Source organism: Erithacus rubecula (assembly GCF_903797595.1).
Source record: "Erithacus rubecula genome assembly, chromosome: 2".
In the NCBI taxonomy this organism is placed as follows: Eukaryota; Metazoa; Chordata; class Aves; order Passeriformes; family Muscicapidae; genus Erithacus; species Erithacus rubecula.
Genome location: NC_136685.1, coordinates 13,466,519 through 13,493,230, shown reverse-complemented (window position 1 = coordinate 13,493,230; position 26,712 = coordinate 13,466,519). Strand labels below are relative to the sequence as shown.

At 40.0% G+C, this 26,712-nt stretch overlaps 2 protein-coding genes across 5 annotated transcripts in view; both read left to right on the top strand.

Annotated features, from left to right (window-relative positions):
* The window catches only part of GREB1 (growth regulating estrogen receptor binding 1), an 83,845-nt gene extending 67,878 nt beyond the window's left edge, over positions 1–15,967 (top strand). For both annotated transcript variants that reach the window (XM_079330149.1, XM_079330148.1), the window contains exons 24-33: positions 129–287; positions 2,700–2,842; positions 3,495–3,656; positions 5,453–5,657; positions 6,482–6,656; positions 7,598–7,816; positions 10,071–10,206; positions 10,737–10,937; positions 12,440–12,578; positions 14,234–15,967. In XM_079330149.1, coding sequence (XP_079186275.1) covers positions 129–287; positions 2,700–2,842; positions 3,495–3,656; positions 5,453–5,657; positions 6,482–6,656; positions 7,598–7,816; positions 10,071–10,206; positions 10,737–10,937; positions 12,440–12,578; positions 14,234–14,397 — 1,703 coding nt within the window. In that variant the 3' untranslated portion in view covers positions 14,398–15,967. The remainder of the gene's footprint in view (positions 1–128; positions 288–2,699; positions 2,843–3,494; positions 3,657–5,452; positions 5,658–6,481; positions 6,657–7,597; positions 7,817–10,070; positions 10,207–10,736; positions 10,938–12,439; positions 12,579–14,233) is intronic.
* A 6,799-nt stretch (positions 15,968–22,766) lies between these two features.
* Positions 22,767–26,712, top strand: part of LPIN1 (lipin 1) — a 79,544-nt gene continuing 75,598 nt past the window's right edge. The window contains exons 1-2 of one of the 3 annotated variants that reach the window (XM_079325940.1): positions 22,767–22,782; positions 22,880–22,994. In XM_079325940.1, the coding sequence (XP_079182066.1) occupies positions 22,938–22,994 (57 nt within the window). In that variant the 5' untranslated portion in view covers positions 22,767–22,782; positions 22,880–22,937. Of the gene's footprint in view, positions 22,783–22,802; positions 22,995–26,712 lie in introns of those variants that run through there. The other 2 variants (XM_079325943.1, XM_079325941.1) reach the window with 2 other exon arrangements.

Here is a 26,712-nt window from a genome sequence, read left to right as displayed (position 1 = left end):
AATATTGATACTGTGTCATCAGTCTAATGAAAGAAAAAAATTAAGCAGGAATAATAGGTACAGCAAAAACATTTATAGTAATATATATTTTAAAATTTTTGAATTCTTATTTTTCAATAATATCATAGACATAAAAGAAGAATCTGATCGATACTACCATCAGCCTGGAGATATGTGGCCAGATTTGGAGACATTTAAGAAGATACCTTTTGACTACACTATCCATGATCCCAAATATGAAGATGCAAGTCTCATTTGTTCAAAGCTTCAGACTACAAACAGTGAAGGTTAGAATTCTAAAAATCTAGATTGGTACACATATATGCATTTATTTGCTTTTAATGTGAGAATCCCATTAAACTTTTAAGCAGAGTTAAAATATCAGAATTGTATTTGATTAAGCAAAAGTGAAAAAAAGATTTCAAGTTTTTCAGATGAAGTACCAGAGCATGACCCTTATAAATAGCTTATGGAATATTACATGGATAGTCTTTGTCCCAGTTTGAAGGACAGGTGTCTGCCAATAAAAGCAGAATCTTCTTTTTGAAATGGAGAATGTAAACTTCCTCTCTCCATATTCTTATAATTTTGAAATTAAGAGGCTCTCGGGCAAAGATAGGGGAATTATGAATAACAGTTCTTTACTATGAAAATTAAAATAGAAATGCAGTATTACAAAGAACAATCCCAAAACATTGACAGAGTCAGAATACAACCTGACACCCCATCAGTCAGTCAGGGTGTTGGTAGCAGTCCCATTCAATGGTGGCTGCATCCTCCTGCAGTGGCAGATGTGGTTCAGCTGGAGCAGTGCTCCTGTGCAGTTTTCCTCTGAAGGTCCAGGGATGATGTGGAAAGGTCTGGCTTTGCTCTGGAATCCAGTGGAAAGAAGGTAACTTGCTGTCCAAAATCTCAGTTTTTATCTAGATAGGAAAGGCTTGGCTCTTCCCCTGGCTGGAACATCTCCCAGTGGGATGATGGAATTTTATCAGTCATGCAGTGGAACTCAATGGCCCAGCAGCAGATGATATCTTCCTGGAGGGAGGATGGGTTGTGGAAAAGATAATCATGATTGCCCCAGCTGGTTTAAAGATGGCCCATTAGCAGGTGATATGTGCCAGGAGATAAGGGTCACTGCCCCACCCACCTTTCAACAGATGGTGATAGAATACACATTTCTGGCCACATCCAATATTGCAACCCAACATATCTTTCATTAAAATGCTCTAATTCCACAATAATTTAGTGTATTTGAATGGTTTTATAAAGTAGCATTGTCCTGCTCTGTAGAAATTAAGTGGTTTATGTGGGTAAAGTTAGTTATGTATACTTAAAAGTATGAATAGATTTATTTTTTAGGGTTTAGGTTACGTTCAGAAAGCATGAGATGAATATGTCCAGATCTAGCATCCTGGAGTATCAATGTGTGAATTATCCTCTGAATCAGCCAGATGGACATATACAAGCCCATGGGACTGGATGGCAGGGAGGATACACTGCCATTCAGAAAGACCTTGGCGGGCTGGAGAAGTGGAACCTCAGGAAAAGTTGAACTGTTCACAAAATGTGCCCCTTGCACTGGAATAGAATAATTTTATTCAGCTGTACAAGTTTGGGGCCAGCTCTGTTGACAGCAGCTCTGATCAAGGTGACTTGATGGTCCTGGTTGACAATAATTTGAATGTGTGTCACCAGGTCTCCATTGGGTTAATGGCTTACTACTAATCTAGCAACAGGTGAAGGGAAATGGTCATTATTCTGTGATGGCAACTCCAAGGTCACTTCTGGGTATTCTGTCAAGTTTTTGGCTTCCCAGAAGTCAAAATGAGAAAGATGTTGACACAGAGAAGTGAAGCCAGTGAGCAGCCACCAGAAGAAAATTTGAGTGAATTGGGTTCGTTTCATCTGGGCAAGTCTAGCAGGTGCATCTGAATGCTGTCTTCAACTTCCTAATGGGAATTTATAGACCCAAACTATTATAGATACACATCATAAGGACAAGAGACAGCAGACACAACTTGAAATATGGGAAATTACAATTACGTTGTATGCAAAATATTTGCAGAATAAAAAGTTGTCAAACCACAGAGCTGGTTGCCCAGAGAGTTCATGAAAACTCCACTTCTGTTGGGTTTGGAAACTTAACATGACAAGGAATAGCTTTTGAGCAACCTCATCTGATCCTGATAATCTGAGAGGAAGATTAAATAACAAAGTCCTTTTTGGCAGAAAATACACCTTATCTTCCCTCAGTCTCTCACAAAGGGGATCCTTTGAAAAATATGGATATGCACTACAGAGCAACATCACTAAATTGCCAAATTCATTTCACATAACCTACTGTGATTTCTGTCACAGAATGGCAAATGTCATAAGGCTCATTTTCACTATTTATTTGCTTTTGGAAGCATTTTAGCAATAATAGCAACAATGAAAATTTTAATCAGGCATTGCTTACATCTCAGCTTTATGTGAAATCTGTACTGAATTACCATAGTCATGAATTTGTAGATAATTCATTGTAGTTCCCTCTACTGTACATAGCAATTTATAAAACATAGCGTGCTCGGAATGAATGGTTTTGTACATATCTCCATTTTTCCTAGAAGCTGACTTCAGTGACAGAAAGAGTCTGTCACAAGAGAATGCATTCTAGCCCTGAATATATACTACATTTAATTTGTTTATTTTCTTAATAGAAAGATCAATGAGCAGGAGACAGGAGGATATGTACACGTGCCGTCAAACAACTAGGATGAGACTGTCCAAGTATGCAGCATATAACACCTACCACCACTGTGAACAGTGTCATCAGTATATGGGTTTCAATCCCAGGTACCAGGTAAAGATTTCCATGTGTTACTCTGCAGATCAGAAGCTGAAGCACACACAACCCAAACCCAGTTTGTGTACATTCACACACAAGGCTGACATCCTTGTGTCATTTACAGCAGTTTATTCAGTGCTGTGATCTGGATGTGTACTACCAGTTAAATCTTTTTTTCCAGTTAGCTTTCCACTGGGCTTTGTTTAAGTGGAAAAGTTTGCACCTGAGCAACTGCAATAGGTGCTTCTTCTGATACAGGAGTAGTCCAGCACAGAGTAGTCTATGTGTGGTATACAACTTGCTTTTACTCAAAGTAACCCTCTAATGTCTTACCTATTATAATGTGAGGAAAAAACAATACGAATACTGGGGTTTTTTATGTGCCAGGATTTCTGAAAGCCAGAAAGACCTTGTAATTATTCGTACCATCTGCAAGACAAAGCTGAAAGAACAGTTTCAAAAGAGGAAACACTTTAATGTGTATTTTTTTTTAGTGTAAGCTCTAGCCTAGGGAATATTGCTTAATATTTATGAATAAAGAAGTTAAATCTAATGCCATACAGTAAATGATTGTAATCTGTTTAGCAATGTTGTAAATATATATAAACTACACTGAGAACTTGTTGTTTGACTTTAACTGCAATTACCATATTTTTCCCATTCTCAGATTTATGAGTCCACTCTGCATGCATTTGCCTTTTCCTATTCTATGCTGGGAGAAGAGATACAGCTCCATTTTATCATTCCAAAATCAAAGGAGCATCATTTTGTCTTTAGCCATCCAGGAAGACAGTTGGAAAGTATGAGGCTACCACTAGTCACAGATAAGGTAGATGGATATTTTTATTTACATTTTTGGCCATATATGGGAGAGAGACACCACCAATTTCAAAATTTGTTGAATTAGTATTCTCTATACTCCTATTCCTACTGTCAAGAGACAAAGAAAATGTCCTTATGCTAAGCTTGTATTTTCTCCCAGAAAGGGATATGTGAAATAAATTGTTGAGACATCAATAAACTCTATCTTATTCTCATAGTCATGGTTGATCCTTTGGTATAAACAGTTTTGTCTGTGACAAAAGGTCTTTGGTTATGGGTTTAAGATGTTAAAGTGAGAATAGTTTCTGCAAAGAAACTCAAAGATATTATTTCATTTATCATACTATTAGTAAGAGGAAGCATTTTCTTCTGTAGAGAAAAGCAGTGGAATATCCTGTTTTATTCTGCATAAACACTCAGTTACATTTATGTAAAAATAAAGCTTTCAAAGAATCTTTGTCATGGCTTGAAGACTGTATAAAGAATCACATTATACCTGTAGAAAAAACTTTGCAAGGTCATCTATTTGACAGGCTCTGCAAACTCTGACCACAGAATCACAGAATAAGTTGAGTTCAATAGGGACCCACAAGAATCACCGAGTGCAACTGTTGGCCGTGCACAGCTCCATCCCCAAGAGTCACACTCTGTGTGAGAGCACTGTCCAAACACTCCTTGAGCTCTGCCAGGCTGGTGCTGTGAGCTCTGGAGACCCTGTTCAGTGCCCAAACACCCTCTGGGTAAAAAACCCTTTCCTAATATCCAAACTAAACTTCCCTGGCACAGCTTCAGGCCATTCCCTCAGGTGCTGTCCCTGTCCCCACAGAGCAGAGATCAGTGCCTGTCCCTCCTCTTCCCCTCCCAATGGAGCTGTAGCTGCACTGGGGTCTCCCCTCAGTCTCCTCCAGGCTGAACAGACCCAGTGCCCTCAGCCCCTCCTCACTGGCTTCCCCTCAGGGCCCTGCACCATCCTTGCTGCCCTCCCTTGGACACTATCTAATAGTCCAATATCTTTCTTATGTTGTGGTGCTCAAAACTGCACAGAATATTTGAGGTGAGGCCACAGCAGTGCAGAGATGTTGACCTTTACAGAGATTCCTGATACCCATGTCTTAGGTGAAGCTGTGCCTTGCTCAGGCCACGCTGCTTGGAGTATTGAAGCAATGTGGGGAACAGCAGTAAGCAGTAGCACTTCTTTCCTGGAGAAAATAAGCTGTTTCTAATAAACAGTAATAAATCAGTATCACCCCCCAGTCCAAGTTTTAGATAGAAGAACCTAGACAGCAACACAACAACAATGCAAGAATGACATCTCCTGCTCACCCTCACCCAGTAGATTTGTGCTTGGCTACATTGTTGGAACTGTGCAGTGGGTGCTTGTAGACTCTCTTCTTGCTGGTTTGAGGTTTTGACATTTAAGGACTATTCTCCCTTTGCTTCTTTTTCTATTCACTTGCTCCAGTCAGAAGAGCTGTACTGTAGTTTTGGAGTAAGGTGTTTCTTACTGTACTATATCATATGGACCTAAATCCTCTTCCAGATGTAGCCTCAAGGTGCCTCTGCACTTAGCAGGTCCAGGGTAGCAGTCCTGTCCATTCTACCACACTCATCAGTCAAATAAACTAAATTATAGAGTCTTCTTTTTTTAAAAATTCTTATGAAATTTGTTTATTTTCTTATCAAGGACATTTAAAATATGTCAGTTTGTCTAGTGTTAGTGGATCTGATTTATTCTCCTGATAATCTATTTCTCCTTTTTCTGTCTGGATTAATACAGAAGCTCACACTTCTTTCTACCTACAGAGTGAAGATTACATAAAAAGCCCCACTTTTACTCCCACCACTGGTCGTCATGAACATGGACTTTTCAATTTATATCATGCAATGGATGGAGCCAGTCATTTGCATGTTTTAGTTGTCAAGGAGTATGAAATGGCCATATATAAGAAGTATTGGCCCAACCACATCATGCTTGTTCTTCCAAGCATTTTCAACAGTGCAGGAGTAGGTAAGTGTGACAAAAAGTTCTAAAAAATGTGGACACACAACTTGGGTCCTTGGGATGTTGTTATTCAACAGTGAGATATAGACACACACCTTGCAGCTGGGATGTCTGATCTGGTGATCTGGATTCCCTCTGAAGACAGTGTGTCACAGCTGAAGGTACACTTCTCTTAATCTAGGACACCTAAAACAAGCTCAATGAATTGCACCCTAGAAATACTTAACTCCTCCATTGTCTTTGAAAGAAGCTGAGGGCAGTCTTAGTGTGTTAAAACTCAGATGGAGCTACTGACTATTTCCTTGTAGAAATAAGTTGTGTATTATTTGCATGGGCAGTGATCCTCTGGTTAGGTACATCCCTTAGGTGGGTTCTGCTAATATAACATCTGTGAAATATTCAAACCTTTGCTTGTGCTGCTGAAACAATCTGTTTAGAGCAGTAGTGACAAACATTCAAAGTAGATCATCATGAATAATTTCCAATGTCATTCAGCTGGTCAGTCAACATCTCTAACTCTCTGCACTAAGACATGCTAACAGACACAAATATTGTCAGGTTAAAAGAAGTAGTCACTAAATCCTTAAGACACTAGCAAATCTTTACCACAGAAGTCAGGCCTCATTTTTCATCCTTCCCTATGTGGTTCTTTAAGCTACTTGCTTGGCAAGTGACAAAGCAAGTTGACTCTGGGGGTGGTGGGGTGTTAAAATCTTCAGAGTGATTTATACATTTGTCTGAAGAAATATTCACTTCAAAAGGCTTCTGAGTTAAAAGCAAACAGTTTCTCTCCATATTTTTAATCTGGTGGTTTATGCCTATGGTTTCAGGTGCTGCACACTTCCTGATAAAAGAGTTATCTTATCATAACCTGGAGCTTGAACGGAATCGGCAGGAAGAGCTGGGGATAAAACCCCAGGATATTTGGCCTTTCATTGTCATTTCAGATGACTCCTGTGTTATGTGGAATGCAGTAGAAGTTGATTGTTCAGGAGACAGGAAAAGGTAAATATTGCAATATATGGTTTTTCATCTGATCTCTTTTAACCTTTCTCTACATGTAATTTTGAAGTTATGTTTGTTACACTGCAACTTCAACTCTGTACAAGCAGAGAATTGTACTTATCCAAGGAGAATACTTTCCTAGGTGTCTGTCTTTGCATAGGACATAGTGTAGGGCCTGTATTTTATTTCTGTCCCCTGAGGATTCATGTGCCCTGCAGCCATCGCTGTTCAAGCTAGAGTTACTTGGAGTGCAGATTTCAGACTCTGTAAACACTCCCTGGTACACTGCACAGCATGGACACTCACGTGTCCATTTTATCACCAAATTTTTCTAGGGAAGTTAAATGACAGCTAAATCAGTGCAACTGATTTCCTTTGTCTCTTTTGTCAGTTCCAGTCTGTGTGTCTCCTGTATGAGTTCCCCAAATCCCTGAACTAGTTTCTTTATTTGTTTTTTTTTTCCCCTATTACTTTAGAATATTATTTGTGCTAGACATTTTTATCTATTTAATGAACAGGCTATGCAGAATTTGCAGCAAATTTTCAGAGAATGAAACTCAATGAAAACTGAGATTTAGGGACTCTAGGGGTGGTCTAGAAGGATCTTAATACATTGTACTTAAGTGATGGCACAAGTCAGCAACCCTCCAAGATTCATTGGAATATTATCTAGATAACTTTAAAAGTTTACATATCTGAGCGAATACTTTGAGAGATCTAAACTAAGTTTCAGATCTGTCATACTGGTCCCCATCACCTAAGCACCAGTTAATTTTAACTAGAGTGAGAGACAAAAAAAACCAGTAAAGTAAGACAACACTGAAGTTATCTACCTGAATGTCATAAAAACTTCATATTGTTAAGAATTACTCTTCAGCTGATAGAGATTCTGAATGTTCTCTATTTATTTTAAAATTAACAAATTTTCATATTTATTGTAGTGACTATTCATGGACTGAAAGGAATGTTTCCCTGAAGCAAATTCTGCAACATATTGAAGCAACTCCCAATGTCACTCATTATGCCCTAATTGGGATGAGGAAATGGTCCAGTAAAACAAACAGTGCTGAGATCAAGGAACCATTCTCCTGCTGCCATGTGCACGACTTCATTATGCTCAATGTGGATCTGACTCAGAATGTACAGTACAATCAGAACAGGTAAGTGAATCAGGAGCACTTTTCAGAAGAGGTGATGAACCAAGTAAAAGAGGTTTTACAAAAGCTTTTGTTTTTTTAGGGAGATTGTAAACAGCACGCAGACAGATTTTGTTTCTTTACTGGTGATTCAAATTCTTCCCAGGCTGCCAGAAGTTGGAAAAAGACATTAATTTCTATAATAATTAAAACAGTGATAGCTAAGTGACAGGATAGACAGTCAGCAGTGTACTGTGCAGTATTGCTCTACTCCAAGTGGCCTTTGGTAAATCCTGTACTTCCCTTCTTGTCTGCCTAACTGCTCTTCCAAAGGAAACAGGGATGTATGGATGAGTGGTGCATAGCCAAATCTCATTCTGCTATATATATATCTGGGCTTTTTACCCTGAGTATCACAACACTGCAACATACCACGTGTGCTCATCAGCACAGTCCGAAGAAAAGAATAAAATAAGTCTTGTTCACATTGGTAGTTGTTTCTGACATTCAGCTGTCTCAGAAATCCCACTTTTTAATTTATTGTGCCACTTAGAATAGATCAGATTATAACTTTGTCATGCACAACATTACCACAGTTAACAGAACTGTATTCACTAGGTTCATATTCTCACAGAATGTCACTGATCTGTGTGAAATAAACTGTGGGTTTAGCCCAGTTTCTGAGGGACATGCATTTATTACAACAGAATGGAGTGTATATATATATCACTAGAGGTGGGATTCACTTGTCCAAAACTGTTTTTTCAGCACCTTAGAATACAGAAGGCATCCATATGGAGCTGGCAGGTATGAAATGTAATGTGTGTTTTTCTGTAAGCCAGGTGGAACAGCCCAGGTAGGTAAAATGGCTCTACACACAAATTCAATTAGGTAATACACTTAGGTAATTCACATCAGTTATTGTGCTTTCCATAAGAACTCTGCTAACTCAGGAAGACACTTTTTGAAGCCCAAGCTTACTAATAACTGCAGGGAAGCTTTCATTTTTCTGTGAATAAGCAGATGACCTGTACTTCTATTGTTACCAGCCTGACATCTTAGAAGCACAAGTTTGCCCCTGTGCATCTCCTAGGAGAGAATTGTGCTCCCAGGCTGTCTAAGTGTGTTGCCTTATGAAGCATTATGTATGAAGGGCAAATGGAGACAATGACAATGAAGCAAAATTATATGAGTACAAGCAACAATGCTAAATGTCAGGAATGCCACATCACACCACCCATTTCCTGCCTCTGTCTGAACCACATGAGGCTCATGGTAATCCGTGTGGGTACTGCTGAGTGTGAAGCATGGTATGGCATTCCAAGCCTGGGCAAAAGGTACATTTTTAAACATAGAGACAGGCAGGGATATCAAATAACCATGTAGATATTGCTGCAAAGACAAAACTTTGAAAACCTAGAATTGAATTTAATGTTTCTCACTGATGTTGACTGTTGTACAGATTGCTCAGTTTGCTTACATTCAAGTCCTGGATGTTAATCCAATGGTTCTGCACATCATCCCGTTTCCTTTGTAATAAATACATTCAAAATGGAGAACTGAGTCTGGATTTTCCAGAGATCAGAGTATTTGAATTTAATCAGCTTTAGGAGTTTACCTTTTATTCTGTTCCATCATATTTTTCAAATGGGTCAGATTTAGCTCAGGGATGTTTGGCCTCATTCTACTTAATCTTTTTCTGTGTCTCAGCAGTTCTCTTGGATAAAGACTCCCTGCCTTCAAATAGTTTTCATTTCTAAAATAAAATTACATTAGTTCTGTAGAGGAACATTGAAAAAATTGCTAAATATTAATATTCTGAAGGGAAAATGAGTAGTCAGACACTCCTGTGAATTTCATAAATCAAATGTAGGGCCTCATCCATTTCTCTGGAAGTTAAAGGAATTAATTTCCTTGACTATATTTGGGGTAGTAAGGTATGCAGCAATTTCTTATGACTCCATTATTGTAGTTAAAGGCAAAGAAAATATTTTAACTCCTGAATATTTTCCTTAGCAATTTACTGTCTTTCCACTTTATGCTTTTGATTCTTTCCCCCCTCTAAGTGCTTTCCTCCCTCATCCTGGTCTTTTCAAACTGATTCTAGCCTAGTTTTTTATCAGAAAGCTGAAGCCCCTGAATGATAGGCCATGCTGGAGGATCAGTATGTTTGATACCTGTCCTTTCTGTGGTGCTGATCAAAGGCTCTGAGTGCTTGTATTTGTCAGTGTGTGATGAGAAACATTCTCCTGACCTGCTATTATTTTTTTCTTTTCAGATTCACATGTGATGATGTGGATTTCAACCTGCGTGTTCACAGTGCTGGCCTTCTCATCTGTCGTTTCAACCACTTCAATGTCATGAAAAAGCAAATTGCAGTAGGAGGACAACGATCCTTCCACATAAAGTCTAAGGTGGGAACTGAGCCTCTGTTGCACTGTTGTTAATATTCTGCTTTCCTTTTTTGTCTTTTTTAACCAGTGGACTGAGGTATTTTGGTGCATCATCTATTGCCAGTAATGGAGTATGTCTGCCACGTGGGGCTGTTTTTAGTAATTTATTTCTGAATTTCACAATATTATTGTCATAAATACAACTGTCCTTAATAGTTTTCCTTTAAAACTTCAAAAAACACATGAAGTGTCTATCTGCAATCCAATTAATCATTTATTCCGTGGACTTTATCAGCTATAGAATTTCTCATCTTCACGTGTCTTCATCAGTAGGAATACTTTGGGTTCAAAGAAACCTCAAAGACTATAAACACAAATATAATTTTATGACACTCAAACTGTTTCAGTAGCAGATATTTTTGGCTGAATAACTTTTCTTCTTCTAACTTAGATTTGTAGGATAGAGATATATTTTATACAAACCAAAATTCAGGCAAGTACAACTTGATTGATTAAGATTGATCTGTATGAGAAATATTTTTTCCTCACAGGTATCTGACACTTCAGTTTCAATCTCCCCTGCTCAGTACATTTGTGCTCCTGACAGCAAGCACACCTTCTTGGCAGCACCTGCTCAGCTGCTCCTTGAAAAGTATCTGCAGTATCACAGCCATCGCTTCTTCCCTCTCTCACTGAAGAATTACAGCCATCCAGTGCTGTCTGTGGACTGCTACCTTAACTTAGGACCACAGGTACTGAACAAAACTGTCTCCAAGCAGCTCTAGAAATGGGCTGTTTTGGATGGGTTAGTTGATGTATTTCTTACTAATGGTTACACGGCCTTTGAAGAATGAGGTACACCCCTATAATGTTAAAATCCAATTCTTAGTCCCATAGAGATATTGTTAGAGGCTTCAACTAAAGTACATGGAGAGAAATCCCAGAATTGTCCTAAATACTAATATAGTCTGTGGAGTGTTTTCTCAATCTGCTAATTTGGCTCTTCCTACAGAAAATTTCTTCCACAAAAGGGTTTTACAAATACTAGATAACCCTTAGAAAACACTTCAAATATACAGTTCACTTCAGACTGATAAGCTGAGGCAGAGAATCAAATATTAGACAACCAGTTGGAATGGCAGAAGCTGATATTAGGTCTCAGGAGCTGTTGGCTCTCTCTGATGAGTTTGGGTCTAAAACCAAGGTCATACTTTAACCCAAATATGTGAACAGAGATTTGGTACTAGGGTGATGTGGTTCAGAAGAGAGGGACTGTTTTTATCTCTTCGCTGAACACTAAATGAAATTCAGCCTTTCTGGGTTTACTGAACTCGTCTTCCAAAGAGCTGTGTAATAACCTTCCCATGTATGCTGCTCCCAGAATATTTGAGTTCTTAGGCTTTTTTTCCACCATATTTGGAAAAATAAGCTCTGTGGGAGGGCATTGTACTGTTACTGTCTTCATCCATTGCATCCTTTCAGCTCTAATCCATTCAGCATATGAAATTATTTCAATTTCATTCTGGAATTGCTGCCCAAGATGGAATATGATACAATAGGATTGAAGGAATACAGAATGGGTATACTGGTACAGAGTTTTAGTTGCTGTGGTTCAGCCTTCCTCCACTCAGTCATGCTGATCCATGCCAGATGTGTATGTATGTATGCTTTTGGAACAAAGTATTGTGTGGAAGATTCCCTTAATCTGAATTTATAAATCCTGAAAGACTGCTGAAAATATTCCCATTCCTAGTGGATTTCAGGAGTAGCCATAAAAACAAACTAGGCAAGAGGAAACCTCATAAATTCATGTATATGCACAACTCTACTGACTTGAGTAATCCTGTTGTAATGTATATGAAATTTGGAATTTCTAAGGGTACTTTTCTTGTTCAACTGTAGAGTTACTGTATTTACTCACAAATGTGCAGGGCAGGTCACAGCATTATGGTGGGAAGCTATTGTTACTGCAGCTTTCAAACTCTATCACATCTAAGCCTAATAATAATGATAATAATAATGATAATAATAATGATAATAATAAGAAATAATAATAGTAATAAATAACAATCCATAGTTATGAATTGTGCTTTATGTATATTGTTAATAAGTAACATGATTCTTTGAAAGGAACTATAAAGCTCACAATATTTGGAGTTGGAAAGCAAGTCTGAATTTGAATCAGATGCAGATACTGGAAGCTTCATATTGAAGCTTGAAATATGTTAATTTTTTTCCACCCTCTCCTAATCAGATTGCAGTTTGCTATGTGAGTTCTCGGCCTCATTCTCTGAATATCAGTTCCTCTGGTTTGACATTCAGTGGTCTCCTGCTGTACCTCTGTGACTCCTTTGTTGTAGCTAGCTTTTTGAAGAAGTTTCATTTTCTTAAAGGTGAGCTGCAATAATTTTATTATAAAAAATGAGGTGACATAGTCTCTGGGAATGTGGGGAAAATATATTTTATCTGTGGTTTAAATCTATTTTATTTATTTATAGATATTCATATATATATGTATATGCATATATAATATATCCATATTTGTCTTTATATGTCCCACCTAACTTTGATATTTGATCATACTGGCTCTGCACTGTAGTAAACTGGGATATAGCAGTGCAATAAGTTCTGCAGATTTCAAAGTGAGAAGGAATGCTGTATCATCATGCTATATCATCATGCCTAGAGTAAGTGTACTACTCCTTACTCTGTTTGAAAACTGAGTATTAAAGATTTATACACAAAGCATTTGCCTACTGTTCTTGGAGCTTTTCTAAATTTCAATAGAAAATGGGTGATTGACAACCCTCTATCAAAATCTATTTTCTATTTTCAGAACTAGAAACTGGCTCATTTAAAATTTATTCCCAATAGCCAGTTTCTCCATGTAAACCTTATGATGGAGTGGAGACAACTAACTTCCACTTGTGTTGCAGACAGTCACACTACAAACTTATTTTGGATCCTTCTGCTGCTGTTTTAGGCATTTGTTGCTCTGGGCAGTTGTTTCACTCAGCTATAGCTGTCTCTGGGAGAAGAGCACTGTGCTTAATGCCTCTTGAAACTGGCAGAGTTGTTATAAACTGCTGTGTTCTTTGCTGCATCTAAAACAGAGGCTACCTGTCAGTCTCATTTTGCATAAACCAGTCAATATTTATACCATGTAGCACAAAGTGTATTTGCTTTGGGATTTCTCCCTCTCCCCTGGCAGTCCACTTGATTTTCTAACCTGTCACATGAATTACATGCCATGTGATTGTCTGTCTTGTTCCTTTTTATTACATTCACATTCTTCAATTATTTTGTCTTGGGAATTACCACTTACCTCACCATATCTCATTTAGATCACTGAATGCTGGTGAGGTAATTATTTTCTCTTAAAGGAGAACTTTTCTCAGAAGCCAGGAAGCCATGAATGCAAGTTAGAGTAATTATCAGCATGCCAGACAGGACAGTGGGCATTGGATACTGAAGTATATTTTTTTTACTTTGGCATTCTGGGTTTGCTTGTGTCTGTATTCACAGATATTCTTTCTTGCCAGCATGTGAATTTACAAAACCACTAAAATTTGTGATTAGTTTTAAAGACATGTTTAGACCATTTCTGGGCAGCAAAGCACAAAGAGCTTAGTCATCCATCACAGTGATTGGCACGTGGGTTTTGCTGAGTGAGGGTTTCACACAACAAATGATCTGAAGGGCTACAACAGGAATGGATATAGGATTTATGGGGTTTGCTATGAGGACCCATCATGACTAGACCTGCCAGTTTTACCTTTCCTACCCTAAGGATTATGGAAAGTGCTGTTAGTCCTGTTTTATTAGATGATTTTGAGGTACCTCAAGTTACACAAGAAGATCCCAACAAATAGGTGGCTAAGCACAGTTCTCCCCAAGTCCTACCTGAGAGGCTTAATTTTCCCCCAAGCCCATTTGTAACTCCTGATGTGAAAGGAGTGGAGTTCTGCACGCCAAAGGGTGGTGGGAGGCAGGTGATGTGAGGACAAAGGGGATTCTCACGTGAGGTTCTTTTGAACTGTTTGCTCAGGTGCCACGCTGTGTGTGATTTGCCAGGACCGCAATTCTCTCCGGCAGACCGTCGTGCGCTTGGAGCTGGAGGACGAGTGGCAATTCCGCCTGCGGGACGAATTCCAGACTGCCAATGCCAAAGAGGACAGACCACTTTTCTTCCTGACTGGGAGACATATTTAACTGAAAACAGACACATTTCCTGAATGACACAAGACACTAACTGCCACCATCTCATGAAATTACTTTTGAGAGGCTCTGCTTTCTGAACAGAAACAGGGCTGTTTTCTGTTGTTTATTAGAATGATAATCAGACAGTTTAAGATCATATTTGCAAACATTGAAGTGACTTTTCTAATTTAATGTTCTGATGGATGTCATCCCTAATTCTTGATAGAGACACAGAGACTTACATGGGAGAAAGCATTTCATATCAGAAGAGAGGTCAATGAGTGCACTTCTTCTCTGACAAAGAAGACCACATGCAAGTTCATAAAGAAAAGGGTTTGGAAACTTTTTGCACATTCCAGAAACAGGAAATGTAAATTTAGGAGCAGATTCTGGTTTACAAGTCTTATTTACCAAACAGTTGGCATAGGGCAACAGGAGTTGGTACAGTTCTGTAGTATACTGCTTCTGATTGATCCAGGTAGGCTTTTTATATAAAGATTTGTAAAGTATATTTCTTTAATTGTAGGAACTCAGTTGAAGCTTAAATTTTTGAAATAAGTGCCATGCTGGATAGTTTTACCATGCAGGACTGTTGGAGTAGAATCCTAATCATGTGTCCAGTTTTATTAGCATAAGGAAGAGAGTTAACAAGGTAGATGGTAGAATGAGGTCTGAACACTTAAACCTAACTATATAGGAAGAAGGAATAACTGAAGAGATCAAATGGTGGGACTGACCTGCAAGTGATTTATTTCTACAAAAGTTATGTTTTGTGACTAAACTTTAGACTGGCTGTAGACTTCAAGCTGAGGCGAGTGCACTCAGGAAAGCAGATGAGATGGTTCTAAAACACTCCCAATACACTTTCTGGGGATATTTTCTTGCCAAGGTGCTTCAAAGGAGTGAGAAAATGGAGATCACATTACTGAGAAATTCAGGTGAAAATCTAAAAACATGTTCTAGAACAGCACCGGGCATTGTGATATTTCGTACGCTCTAAATGTTAAATCAGTGGTCACTGTCTCTGTCTTGGTGCTTGGAAATGCTGTCTAAGTTGCAAGCTTCCTGTTTGTCTTTATAGAATCAGTGTTATTGTCACTCAGTCAAGGTGTAGGAAGGATGGGTATAGACATTGTCAGAGGATATTTAATATTTGGGCAGGCTTTTCTTGCTGGATACACCAAGGGGGGATCATTGACATTATACAGATGAAATGCCATTGGGTGGCTGAGTCTGTTACAATACTGGCCTTGAAATGCAGCCATCAGTATGACTATGCCAAAGAGCTAATTTAGGTTAATTTGCAAAGAAAATGTAAGTTCTGTAAGCTGTGAATTCTGTAAGAGACGTGGATTGCTGTCTGCAAGGAAACTGCTAGCTATCAGTGTGCTTCTATATCTCATTGTCTGTGTTTCAGAGTGAGAATTCACTTTAAGTTTTGTGAAGGAAGGTGAGCATTGTCCTATGTAAATATTATTATGTTCAGTTTTCACTAGTTGATTAGTTAATTTAAACTTTTTTTAAGGAAGTGTGACATTTATGTCTAATCCATGCTTTATAAATAAAGTTCATGCTGCATGAACATCTGTCTTGGTGTTGTTCTGGACCAATGAGTACACACACTTTTGTAGTGAAAAAAAAACCAAAGGAAAAGCACTGGCTGAAAGAAGTTAATATAATTAAGAAATGACCTGGAGTGATCAAGAGAAAATACAGTACTGCTTAATGGCCTACAACATAACACTGCCTCAAAGGTATAAACATTTTTGCAATAACACAGGTTGAAAGACAATGAGTTGAAATTTCTTTTCCTGTAAGCAAATATTTAAACAACTTATACCAAGTGTCCATTAACATTTTTCTTTGTAGGTCTGAGATTTGCTTTGTCTGTCTTTAGATATCCATCTTCTCTAAGAAACCAAAACGGGCCTAAAGTACAAAATAATTAAAATTTTTTAAAAATCACATCATTTCTTAACATTCTCTTTTGCCACAAAGTTTCCAAAACTTTGACAAAATACAGCTGATAGTCACCTGAAGCCATCATTCTCCCGAGTGTTTTTTCATGTTAATCTTTTTCTCCATGAGTTACCTGCACACTGTGTCCAGGATAGGAGTCCCAGGGCCTGGCCTCAGCAGACCTGTGTCTATGGTGTGACCAAGTGAATCATTCTCCATCATGGACTATATTTATGAGCAACTGCATGTGATGAAAGTTGCACTAACAGCCCATTGTCTTGGAGAGCACATCCTGTGATAAGTAGGAGAATGCCCTCAATCTGACCAAAATACAGGTACTTCCTGTCATCCTGTGGGAGCATCTATGCACCCACATGGTAGGAAAACACTGCATTTTGCTCAAAGGAGGCCAAAAAATGATGGTGGATGACTCAGAGAGAGACAGACTCCAGAGCTCCATCCAAAAATTTCTTCATTTCTGATCTAGTTTACAAGAAAGCCCCCCTAAAGTGCAAGCTTTCATGGAGAGAGCAATGTAGTTTTGTGTCCTACTGGATTATTCTTTTTATCTGATAAAGTAATACAGGTAAACAATAATGATAAATTAAAGCAAATCTGTTTGGGTGGGACTGGCATCCAGTGCTGCAACCCTGAGTGATATAGTTCTTTACCATATGTACATGTGTAGGGCTGGGGACCCAGGTCCCACCTCCACACTTCTCTTGTCTTTCTTTTGTGAGAAGAAATCACTGGCTTTCAGTCCCAGTGACCTTTGTGAGAAAAGTTGCCCATGCCCATCATGCACACCAATCTTTTAAGTATTTCCTTCCTGTTTTTGGATGTGGCAAGAAAGCAGAACTCTGCATCCTGGGGAGTCACTTGATAATGTGATAGCAAACAAACTTTTTATAACCTCTGCTGCCTTCCCTAGCACCTTCCATGCTTTCTGATTTAGTCTTCCACCTATTATCACTGTTGTATTATTAGCAGGTTCTGAATTGCCTGTCAGAGAGAAAAGTAGTTTATGATTCAGCTTCTGCAAAAGACAGTCCAAATATAGAGAAGGTTATTGGAAAGGTGACATTATTTTCCTTCTTAACCATCCTCTCTTCTCAATTAAAGAGCTCTTCACAAGCACTTAAGCACTAATTCTGGTATCTAATCACTAGAGGATGTAAGGGATTTCATCCCTCCCTAGCAAGTGCCTCCTGTTGTGGTGATAGGGAACGTACAGATCTCAGCTCCCACTCTGCATCTAAAAGCAGTTGCTAAATATTGCTTGTGAGAGGGTTGCCTTTCAAAGACTGTGTCTGTGACACTCTGTGGTGAAAGGTGTCACACAAAAAGAAAGAGGTACAACAAACCCAAGGATGCATCAAGAGACAGCTCTACAGGGTGGGAATGGAACAGCCAGTGAAAAGAGGGCTATGAATGGATCCAGCAGCATGGAAGGAGTTGGGGGGTAATTAGAGCTCCTGGCTGCAGTAGAAAGGGTTTGCAGGGGCACAAGGACCTTGGGCAGGGACTGTGTGCACTGTGAGAGCATCTGGATTTCCATAGAAGGAGGAATTAATGTGGGTGTCGTGAGCACCCAGCTCAACAGGACCCAGCTATCAGTCACGGGCTGTGAGGGTGCGTGAGAACTGTGAGACATCTTTCCTTCCTGTGACCATTCCCCAGCACAACCAGTGCCAGAAATGACTGTGCCAGAGCTGTTTCTCAGGGCAGTAAAGCCCAGCCTCTCTTTGCATCCCTCTGCCATGTGTGGCTTGCCCAGAGCCCTGCACGCTGCTGGTCACCCACAGCCCAGGGCACAGCCTCTCACCACACCACACACCACACCCAGCTGCCTTTCCACCCTCCACCACAGCCCTCCTCTCCCACATCATCCCCTCAGCAGCCAGGCTTAGTAATCCAACAGCTACCACTGAGATATTGTGGGATATACTGGTGTGAAAAAAACCCCTATATTCTTCCTTTTTCCCCTTCCTTAAGGGTATAGCTCTTCAGTGAAAAGTAAAACTAGTTCCATGCATCCTCTGCCTGGTGACTCCCTTCTGTCCCTTATCCTTGCTCCAGTCTAAACCTGAATAAATATTTAGTGGTTCTGGTAGCTTGCAAATGCTTTTATAACATTTCCAGTCTTGTTTTGACAGCTCCCAAAATAACTATTGATGACTGTGGAGGACACAACTCTGGCAGTTTTGAGGCAATAGTCCAAATGCTGACATTGTCCACTGCTGACATATAATTTGGCTAGGAAGTAATGGGGTATCAGATACAACAGTGAGACTCCTGTGTTGTGAGAAAAAGGCATTGGGAATCAATAGCCACAATTTAAAGACCTCACAAAGCAGCTTCATACGTGGTTTTGATTAAAATCCTCAAGAAAACTGATTTTTTAAAATTTAGATTGACATAGGAATATAAACAGAAGGAAATTTCTCCACACTTGTTACATCACCAGTGTGCTGATTATGCACTTAAACATTGAATATACAACCAAGTATTATTCTGTCAGTGTGAGTTGTTGTGCTGTGGAAAATGATAGCTGGCACCATTAACAGTAATTAAAGAGCATTCTTTATATTCAGAGACAACAGGACTGACAGGAAAGTGGGTTTTTACTCATTGCTACCTATCAGAACCATCAACAGCTTGTTGAGCAGATACTGGCTCAGAGGTTATTGCAATAACCACAGGGTTGATTCTGCACCATAAGATACACATTCATATATGGGCTTTTGCAAACACACAGAACCTTTTATTTTATGTTGATGGTGTGATTTCTCTCTACTAGACCTTAAATTATTCTTGTAAATACTGTTTATTTATCAGCCAAAATCTCAAAGTTCTCTCCCAAACAAGATGGCATCCATGGTGGGGCAGGCTGGCAGCCCTGTGTACCCTTCTTAAGTCCCCCAGAACAAACATGTTTGGTCTGAATTTGTAGTATCTTGAACTTTACCCCTGAAGGAGATGCAAAACAGAAGGGCTATGACTCAGCATTTCTGCTAGGTAGATTTTTTTTTTTTTGCTTTCTCAATATAGCTTTCTTAATATGCATAGTGCTATAAATTTCCATAGGTGTTTATGAGACAAAAACCTTTACAGAAAGAAAATAGAGAGCAGCTCCATAAAATTTGTTCATGGAAACTACTGTAATGTGAAAATCAACTATTTTAAGAGACTGATGCTGTTCCAGTAGAATTGTGAGTATATTAAAAATATCCTAAATTAATCTTTGAGTTGAAAAATTATTCTATTAAAAATGACAGTTATCTGATCAGCAAAATAAAGTTCACACAGAGGCTACCATGAGCTAATATTCTATATTTAAATATTGTGGAGTGATTACAAATTGTTTTTCTTCTCATGATGCAGCACTTGCAAATGCTGTTTATAAAAAGCAACTGGCTCCACTTTAACCTGTGTCATGTAGTGAAATCACAGGACACTGTTTAAAACTGGCATCAAAACTTCTGTATATAGTGCATAATTATCCAGTGAAACTTGTTGCTAGAGAATGTCACAGAGGCTATGGGGTTGAGAAGGAATCTAAAATCTGATGTGAAGCCTACATGAACTGTGAGTCTGAGAAGATTTTCTGTGAATTTCTGTCAGCTATTAATCCATATTTGTCTGATTGGAAACACCAACTGGGGAAGTAGTAACAGAGTTGTGAAGTCCTGGGAGTGCAAAAATGGGAAGGGAGTGAGGGAAAAGCAGCTGCTGATGTGGCTGGGGAACGCTGGGAAGGAGGCAAAGAAACTGTGGGCTGGCTGTGTGTGTGTGACAGCAAGGAGGTGGGATGGGGAGCAGGCAGTGGGGATGAGAACTGGGGAAAGAGTCATCATTTATGAAAATTATGGAGAAAAGTCCTCTTACATCTGGGTATTATTGCATTTATGGGTATATTGATCAGAAGTGTTTGGTGATGGTCACCCTCGGTCAGGGATACTGGATGCACTGATCTAGGAACAGCAGCCACTGGATATATCTATGCTGCCCAGGAGAAATGCCCACATTAGTGCTTCCTGAAAGTTCCTGAAATCAGATGGTACAGAAAATGCAGAAAATACTTTCAGAAATACAGTGTGCTGGGAAAGATGCGTGCCCACTTCTTGAAGAATTTGATAAATAAACATTATGCAGCATATTCCAATGATTTAAATGCTATTTCTGACAGATTGCAATATTTACCCATCACAGCTTGAAAGAAAATTTATCAGAAGAAATGGGTGGAACAGTGGAAAATTACTCCAATAAACAGTGGTTCTTATTTTTTAAATTTGGTGAATAGACCTTTCAGCAGTGGCAGGAATGCCATTGAAATTCATTAGGCGTGGCATTTCCCTGTTTATCTAAAATGAGAGGAATTGTATTGAATTTCCTTCCCCAAAATTGTTCCAGAAAGCAAATGTGATCTGTCAGATAGCTAATAAATGGGTTTCTGTGCTTACTGTCTTAACATTTGGTGTACAACAGAAACAAGTAACTTGAGCATCTTGGTAACTTAAGTGCTGTGCTATTTTCTCTTGGAAGAGCTCCTCTATAACTTGAGGGGGACTTTGCTATTGGGCCACTTCAGATTCAGAGTTTCTAATGTGAACTGTGAAAGAGTCTAAGTAAGCATCATTTTTTCTGATGGTCAGATCTGTTCCAAATGCCTTTCACATCAGTGCCTTGTGACCCTGAGACACCCATCAGGTGGAGAGTCATTCCATCAGGGACTGGCTGCAGAGGGTTTCAGGAGCAGGAGCAGGTCAGAGCCAGGAGCAGGAGCAGGTCAGAGCCAGCAGCAGGAGGCTGGGTGACAGTGCCACAGGGGTGCTGAGGGAGCCCAGCAGAGTCCCACAGGCCCAGTGAGTAACTGAGGTGAGCTGAGACTGGGCTGCCTCCATCTAATGCTTGTCCTGTGATACAAACTGGCACTTTGCCATGCCAGGCATTCAGAGCAGTTTGGCAGCTGTGTTAGTTCTGGTTGAAACATAGGAATGATATTCATTCCCAATACTCTCAAAGCTTGAAGGCAACTCCATGCAGCAATGAACTTAACAGAGCTGGAATACTACAGCTCTTCTTGAGACCTCAGAATTGTTTTAGGAATATATTTCAGACTTTAAATGGTCTTGCATGTTGTATTTTGGGAGAAGGAGGATGACAGAGGCAAGCACAGCTGATGCTGAAGCTGCTGTTGAAAACAACACACTGTGCATCCATGGCCTGTGATACCCTAATCCTCCAGCTGACAATGCCTGGTGGGCTGCCAGCTCTCACAGAGGGTTGTCACTTTCTAGTCCTCTCTAGCTTTGAATGTTGCCTACCTGGTGACACTCACAGTGGTGAGAGACCACACGCTGGCAACAGGCTGTTTCTCTTCTCTATGCCTTATTTCCAGAGTTTTCCCACTGATTGATTATTTTCCTACTCACTGAATTTGCATATAGCCTAGGGTTAAATATGAAGCATAGCTGGGCATATTTGTTTATTTGATAACTGTTATCAGCTCATAGTTAATGCTAGGACTCTCCTGCAGTGGGGTGCTATAAATAACCCACTTCATTACATAACAGTGTAAAGATTTAGAAGCCTTTGCCCAAAGCCAGACATGTAACAGAAGGGTTCAGGGGTTTTGATAGCAACTTTATTCCACCAGCTACTGCAGCTGGATGCCTTATAAGCAGAGAGATGACAAATAACAAAATTGAAGCCACGGTGGTGAAAGTGTCTCATAGCTGTGACTTAGTGGTCAGTTTGAAAACAAAATCTCAGGCTGTATCTTGGTGGCAAGGCTGTGATTTCTGCCAGCTGCCAGAAGTGATTTCAAGATGTTGAACCCAGCTGTCACCTCAGACAGAGCCAGAAGTCTCAAAAGATTCAAGACAAGTTTATCTGATAAATAAATAGTGTGTGATCTGTATGGATCCATGCAGATTCTACATACTGGTACCAAGCTAGGCACAAACAGAAGGCCAAAATGAAGAAATAGAAATTAAAATTATCCTCTTTCAAATATTATTGTGCAGAAGAACAGGAAAGCTGTGCTGCCTTCTCACTCACAGTTACGACTGTGGAGTTGTGCAGCTGTGCAAAAAGGCAGAATTAGATTTTGGCATTAAGAACCTGTCTTGAAAAGAAAATTAAACTATTAAAATTCGTACAAAATATGATTAACAATAGTAATATAATGTTGGCAGTAAAAATTCCTTGTATTCTGTTCCTGGAATTTATAACTCAGCAAACTGTCTGACCATAAAATCTTATATGAAAGTTAGGATACCATTTGGAAGTGAAATTGTGTTTTTCAGGCTCTAAGCTTTCACTGAACCTTTTGACTGAAGTAGAGCACTTGAGGAGTCAGTTGCAGGGAAAGTGTGCTGTGGTTTACTGAGCTCAGGTTTCTTGCTCTGACTGTGCTTCCAAGAACTTCGGCAGGTAAAATTAGCAAGAACATGATCGCTGCAAAATAATATTCTCTGCAGCTTTGTTGTCTACAGCTAAAACCTGAAAGCAGCTTTTTTGTATATGGCAGAAACCAACAGTGGCTGTAGAGGTGCGTGTGAAGCACAGGGAAGAGCTACCAGCTCAGGATGTCGTCTGAGGAGGAAGATCATCCAGAGACCCCCATTGGCTCCCCTTGGTCTTGGGTAAGAGACTGTGCCCTAAGGTGGCATAAATAACACTTAAAGCTTCAGAAAAAAGTAACAAGCTGGGCTGTGTGACCCTCAATAGTACTGAGTATCAGCTGCATTTTTAGCCTCCTGTTGAAATCTGTGTTGCATCGATGGTTTGGTTGTCTCCTCTAGTTCAGCCAGTGGACTTTTAAAATAAGAACTGAATGGGGAAAACCTTCTTTTGCTTCTCCTGTGTAGCTGGGCTCTACAAGGAAACCTGACTGATTCTGTACTGTCTGCTTTGCTGTCTTACTGGCTGTGCAAAGCTATGCTGTTGAAAGGCTTTTGAGTATAATGGAGGGGAAAGGATGCAAGGAACAGTGTTAATGTTTGCTCTGGAGGTCTGCATTAAAAAAAGAGCCAGTGAAATGCAGAAATGTCCTGTCATTTTTCTTCAGTAAGACTGAAGCTGCCTTAATGAAATACAGTCTGCACTGATGTTCCCCTAATAGTGGCTGTGATTCTGTGTTTTAAGGTCTGGGCTGATGCCTAGTGCTGCTGGAGAGGATGTGGGTCAGTACAGGGCTCTGGCAGAAAGATAGAGGATGAATTCCCTCTGAAGGGACGTTGGGTAGAAATAGGAACAGCTCTACTGAATCACCTGGCAATTTGCTAAGTTTCAGGAAAAACCAAGGCTTTCAATTACTTTTAAAAAAGCACTAAAGGGGTTAAAAAGCAATTACATGTTTTGAAATTAATATTTATGGTTTCATATATGGTTTTCATATCTCTTTATAGACATATACATCTATGATTTTTCAGGGAATGACAATATTTGAAATGGTTTCCAAATGTGGTCAGGCATAAATGTATGTGGTATGTCAAGAAATGATATGTCCTGCAGGTACCCAAGGAATTACCTGAGACTTGCTTTTTGAAGGGAGAATGCACAGAATAAATTGGTTTAGCTAATAATAGGAACATGGATTTAAACTGGTCTCATCTTTGGAGGAACATGCAGGGAGGGTGAAAAGGAGCACCAGTTGTTCTCACTATCAGGACACAGGCTTCCTGTTGTGTGTTGGTAGATGTCTGTTTTTGACAGATAGGAAGACAGTTTATAGGTGTTGATTTCTAAATTTAACATAGGTGGCAACTTTATATTTCCACTGAAAATTCTCCACAGGCTGAGCAGAATGGAGGCTGGGTGGGGAGAGATGGGACTGATGGCTGGAGCACTAAGCAACATCAAGACTGTGTTCAATATAAACCAAACTGAAAAGGAACAAAGAAGTCAGGGATTTTATTTTTTTCTTTAAACTTCAAATGTCACTGAATGCCTGGCTTTCACCTTTATTAAAAATTAAGATCTACTGCACAATATTTTAACTATTGCATTTGTCTGAAGTGCACTTTAGCTTTAGTCTTGTTCTAGAAATTTCCTTCACATATAAGTCTTTTAAATTGCCAAGGAAAGTCATGGATCCCACTGCCCCTTTCAGCAATCTGTTTTGCACTGAGTGTGTAAGATATAAGTGAAATAAACAGTGTTATTCAGCATATAAAGAATATCAGATTTCTGATCTAAATAGATGTGCTAAATATCATTTGAAACTGTTGCTATTGGCCTTTAGGAGCTGCTGACTCTGGGTTTCTGCTGAGGACATCAGAAAAGAACCACTTACCTCTATAGGGTTCTGCCTATCACTATGTTGTAGATACAGAGAAAATTTTGGTCTTTGGAGAGGATAACAGAATACATATATTTGAGAATATTAAAAGCTCATCACAGAAAGCTCCTCAATAAAAAGATTCCCTAGGTATGCAAATAAAAACATATGAGCTCCAGGCTTTGAAATGCAGTGCATGATTAAAAACTTATATGCTTCCAGAAGCAAAAATTTGGTTTTTTAAGCATTTAGACTTCAAACTGCCTCTGATTTATCCTGATGTTGTTAGAGGACCAAACAAATATGATGTCATATAGACATTTTCTAGGGTTATGAATAAGATTGTATACTGATGTCCTTCCCAGAGGAGGAATAAATAAAAAATAACAAATAAATTGAACATCACTGAGAGAAGCTGATATAACATGTGGGGATGGTGGTCAACACTGGGCCTGTCAAAACATAGCAGACATCAAGGAGAACTGTGCAAATTCCTGCATCAAATACAAACTTCCAATACTGCCCTAGGCAAAATTCAGGTTTTATTTGCTAGTGTTTCAAATTATTAGGTAGCTGTGCTCTAAGATGTCTGCTTGAGACCTTCACGTTCAGAAGAATTTCTACAACTTTCACCTTTACCACAAGGAGCCATTTATACTGGAAGCCCAAATCAAACAGGCACAGTTGAAAATGGTAACCCTCATTTCCCTCCAACACATATAATTTTTAGATTCATTTAACCTGCATCTTGTGTTGTGTTTGAGATGCTTTGGGAGAAGCCTTCCAGAACTGCAATGCCTCTCTGCTGTGAGCTGCCAGTGCTGCTGCAGCTGGTGCTGCCGAGGCAGAGGGACTGCAATGCCTCCTCAGGACAAGCTTCCATCATTCCCTTCCCAGTCCCAGACCAAACCACAGTCATGACAAAGCACTGTCATTTCTCTGGGGCTGCAGGCAGTCCTGGATTCACCAGATTCCAGTGGGGATAGCAATTCAAGTAGCATCAATTTCTTTGGAAATCTAAGGACTGTTTGTTTCTCACTGTGAGACATTCACTGCACTGAGCAGCTGTCCTGGGTAAGTCAGAAAGAGCAGGGAGGGCAAGAGGCTGCTCCCCACAGCCCCCCAAAGCTGTGCCAGCTCAGAGCAGAGGCAGAGCCATTGCCCAGGGGATGTGGTCCTGCACTGACAGCAGGGCTGCCAGAACAGGGCTGCTCCCAGCCCATGGCAATGCTCTGGCCTCTGGGACTCCATCCCACGCATCTTTGCTGGGAAGGGTCTCTCTGGGGGGATTCCTCCCCTCCTCCTGATCTGCAGCTGATCTGTGCCATTCTGGGATCAGCTACTGCCCTAAGTACAGGCCCATGGGCTCAGCTCTCCTCCTTTTATTTTGGTGGGTTTTTTGCATCCACCTCCTGAGCAGACTCCACACTTGTGAGGGGCAGGAGCATCTTTCCCCCCCACGGGTTCCCTGCCATGCCAGGCAGGTTGGCAGCAGCAGCCAGTGCTGCTCCATTGCAGCTCCTTGCTCCCATTTTGGAGGGCTGACCCTTCAGAGAGTGGAGGATGTATTTTTGCAAGGGTAAATAAGTCTCAGTGGTATTCACTGCAGATCTCGAGCATCAAGCACATGTGCTGCCTTCCCATCTACTGAAAAACAAACAGTAAGTTGAACCCAGACCCTTCCCTGTGGTTCACTCTTTGGGGGCTGACTGCAGGCCAAGTCCTTTTGCATTTTATTTAGGGCAGGTTGCAGGAGGTCAGTGATCACTCTGTATTTGGAGATCATGTCTCAGAGAACCTGCCCTGTCTTAATATAGACCTGAAAGTTCAGCTTGGTGCACAGGGATGAAAGGCTGTGAGGGCCAGGGGGCTGTCAGCTGCTTCACCCCAGCTCCTGTCACCTCCACTGCCTTGGCACCATAACCTTAATTTGAGTAATGCTTTAGCAACACTTTTTTTATCTTATGCTGCCATAAATGCAAGCAGAGTGTGAACCTCTGTTTTTGACTCTCCTACTCTTTTTGACATGGTCTGTGACATGGTCATTCCTGGAGTGTGAGTTTGCACCTGGTCAAGGGCAG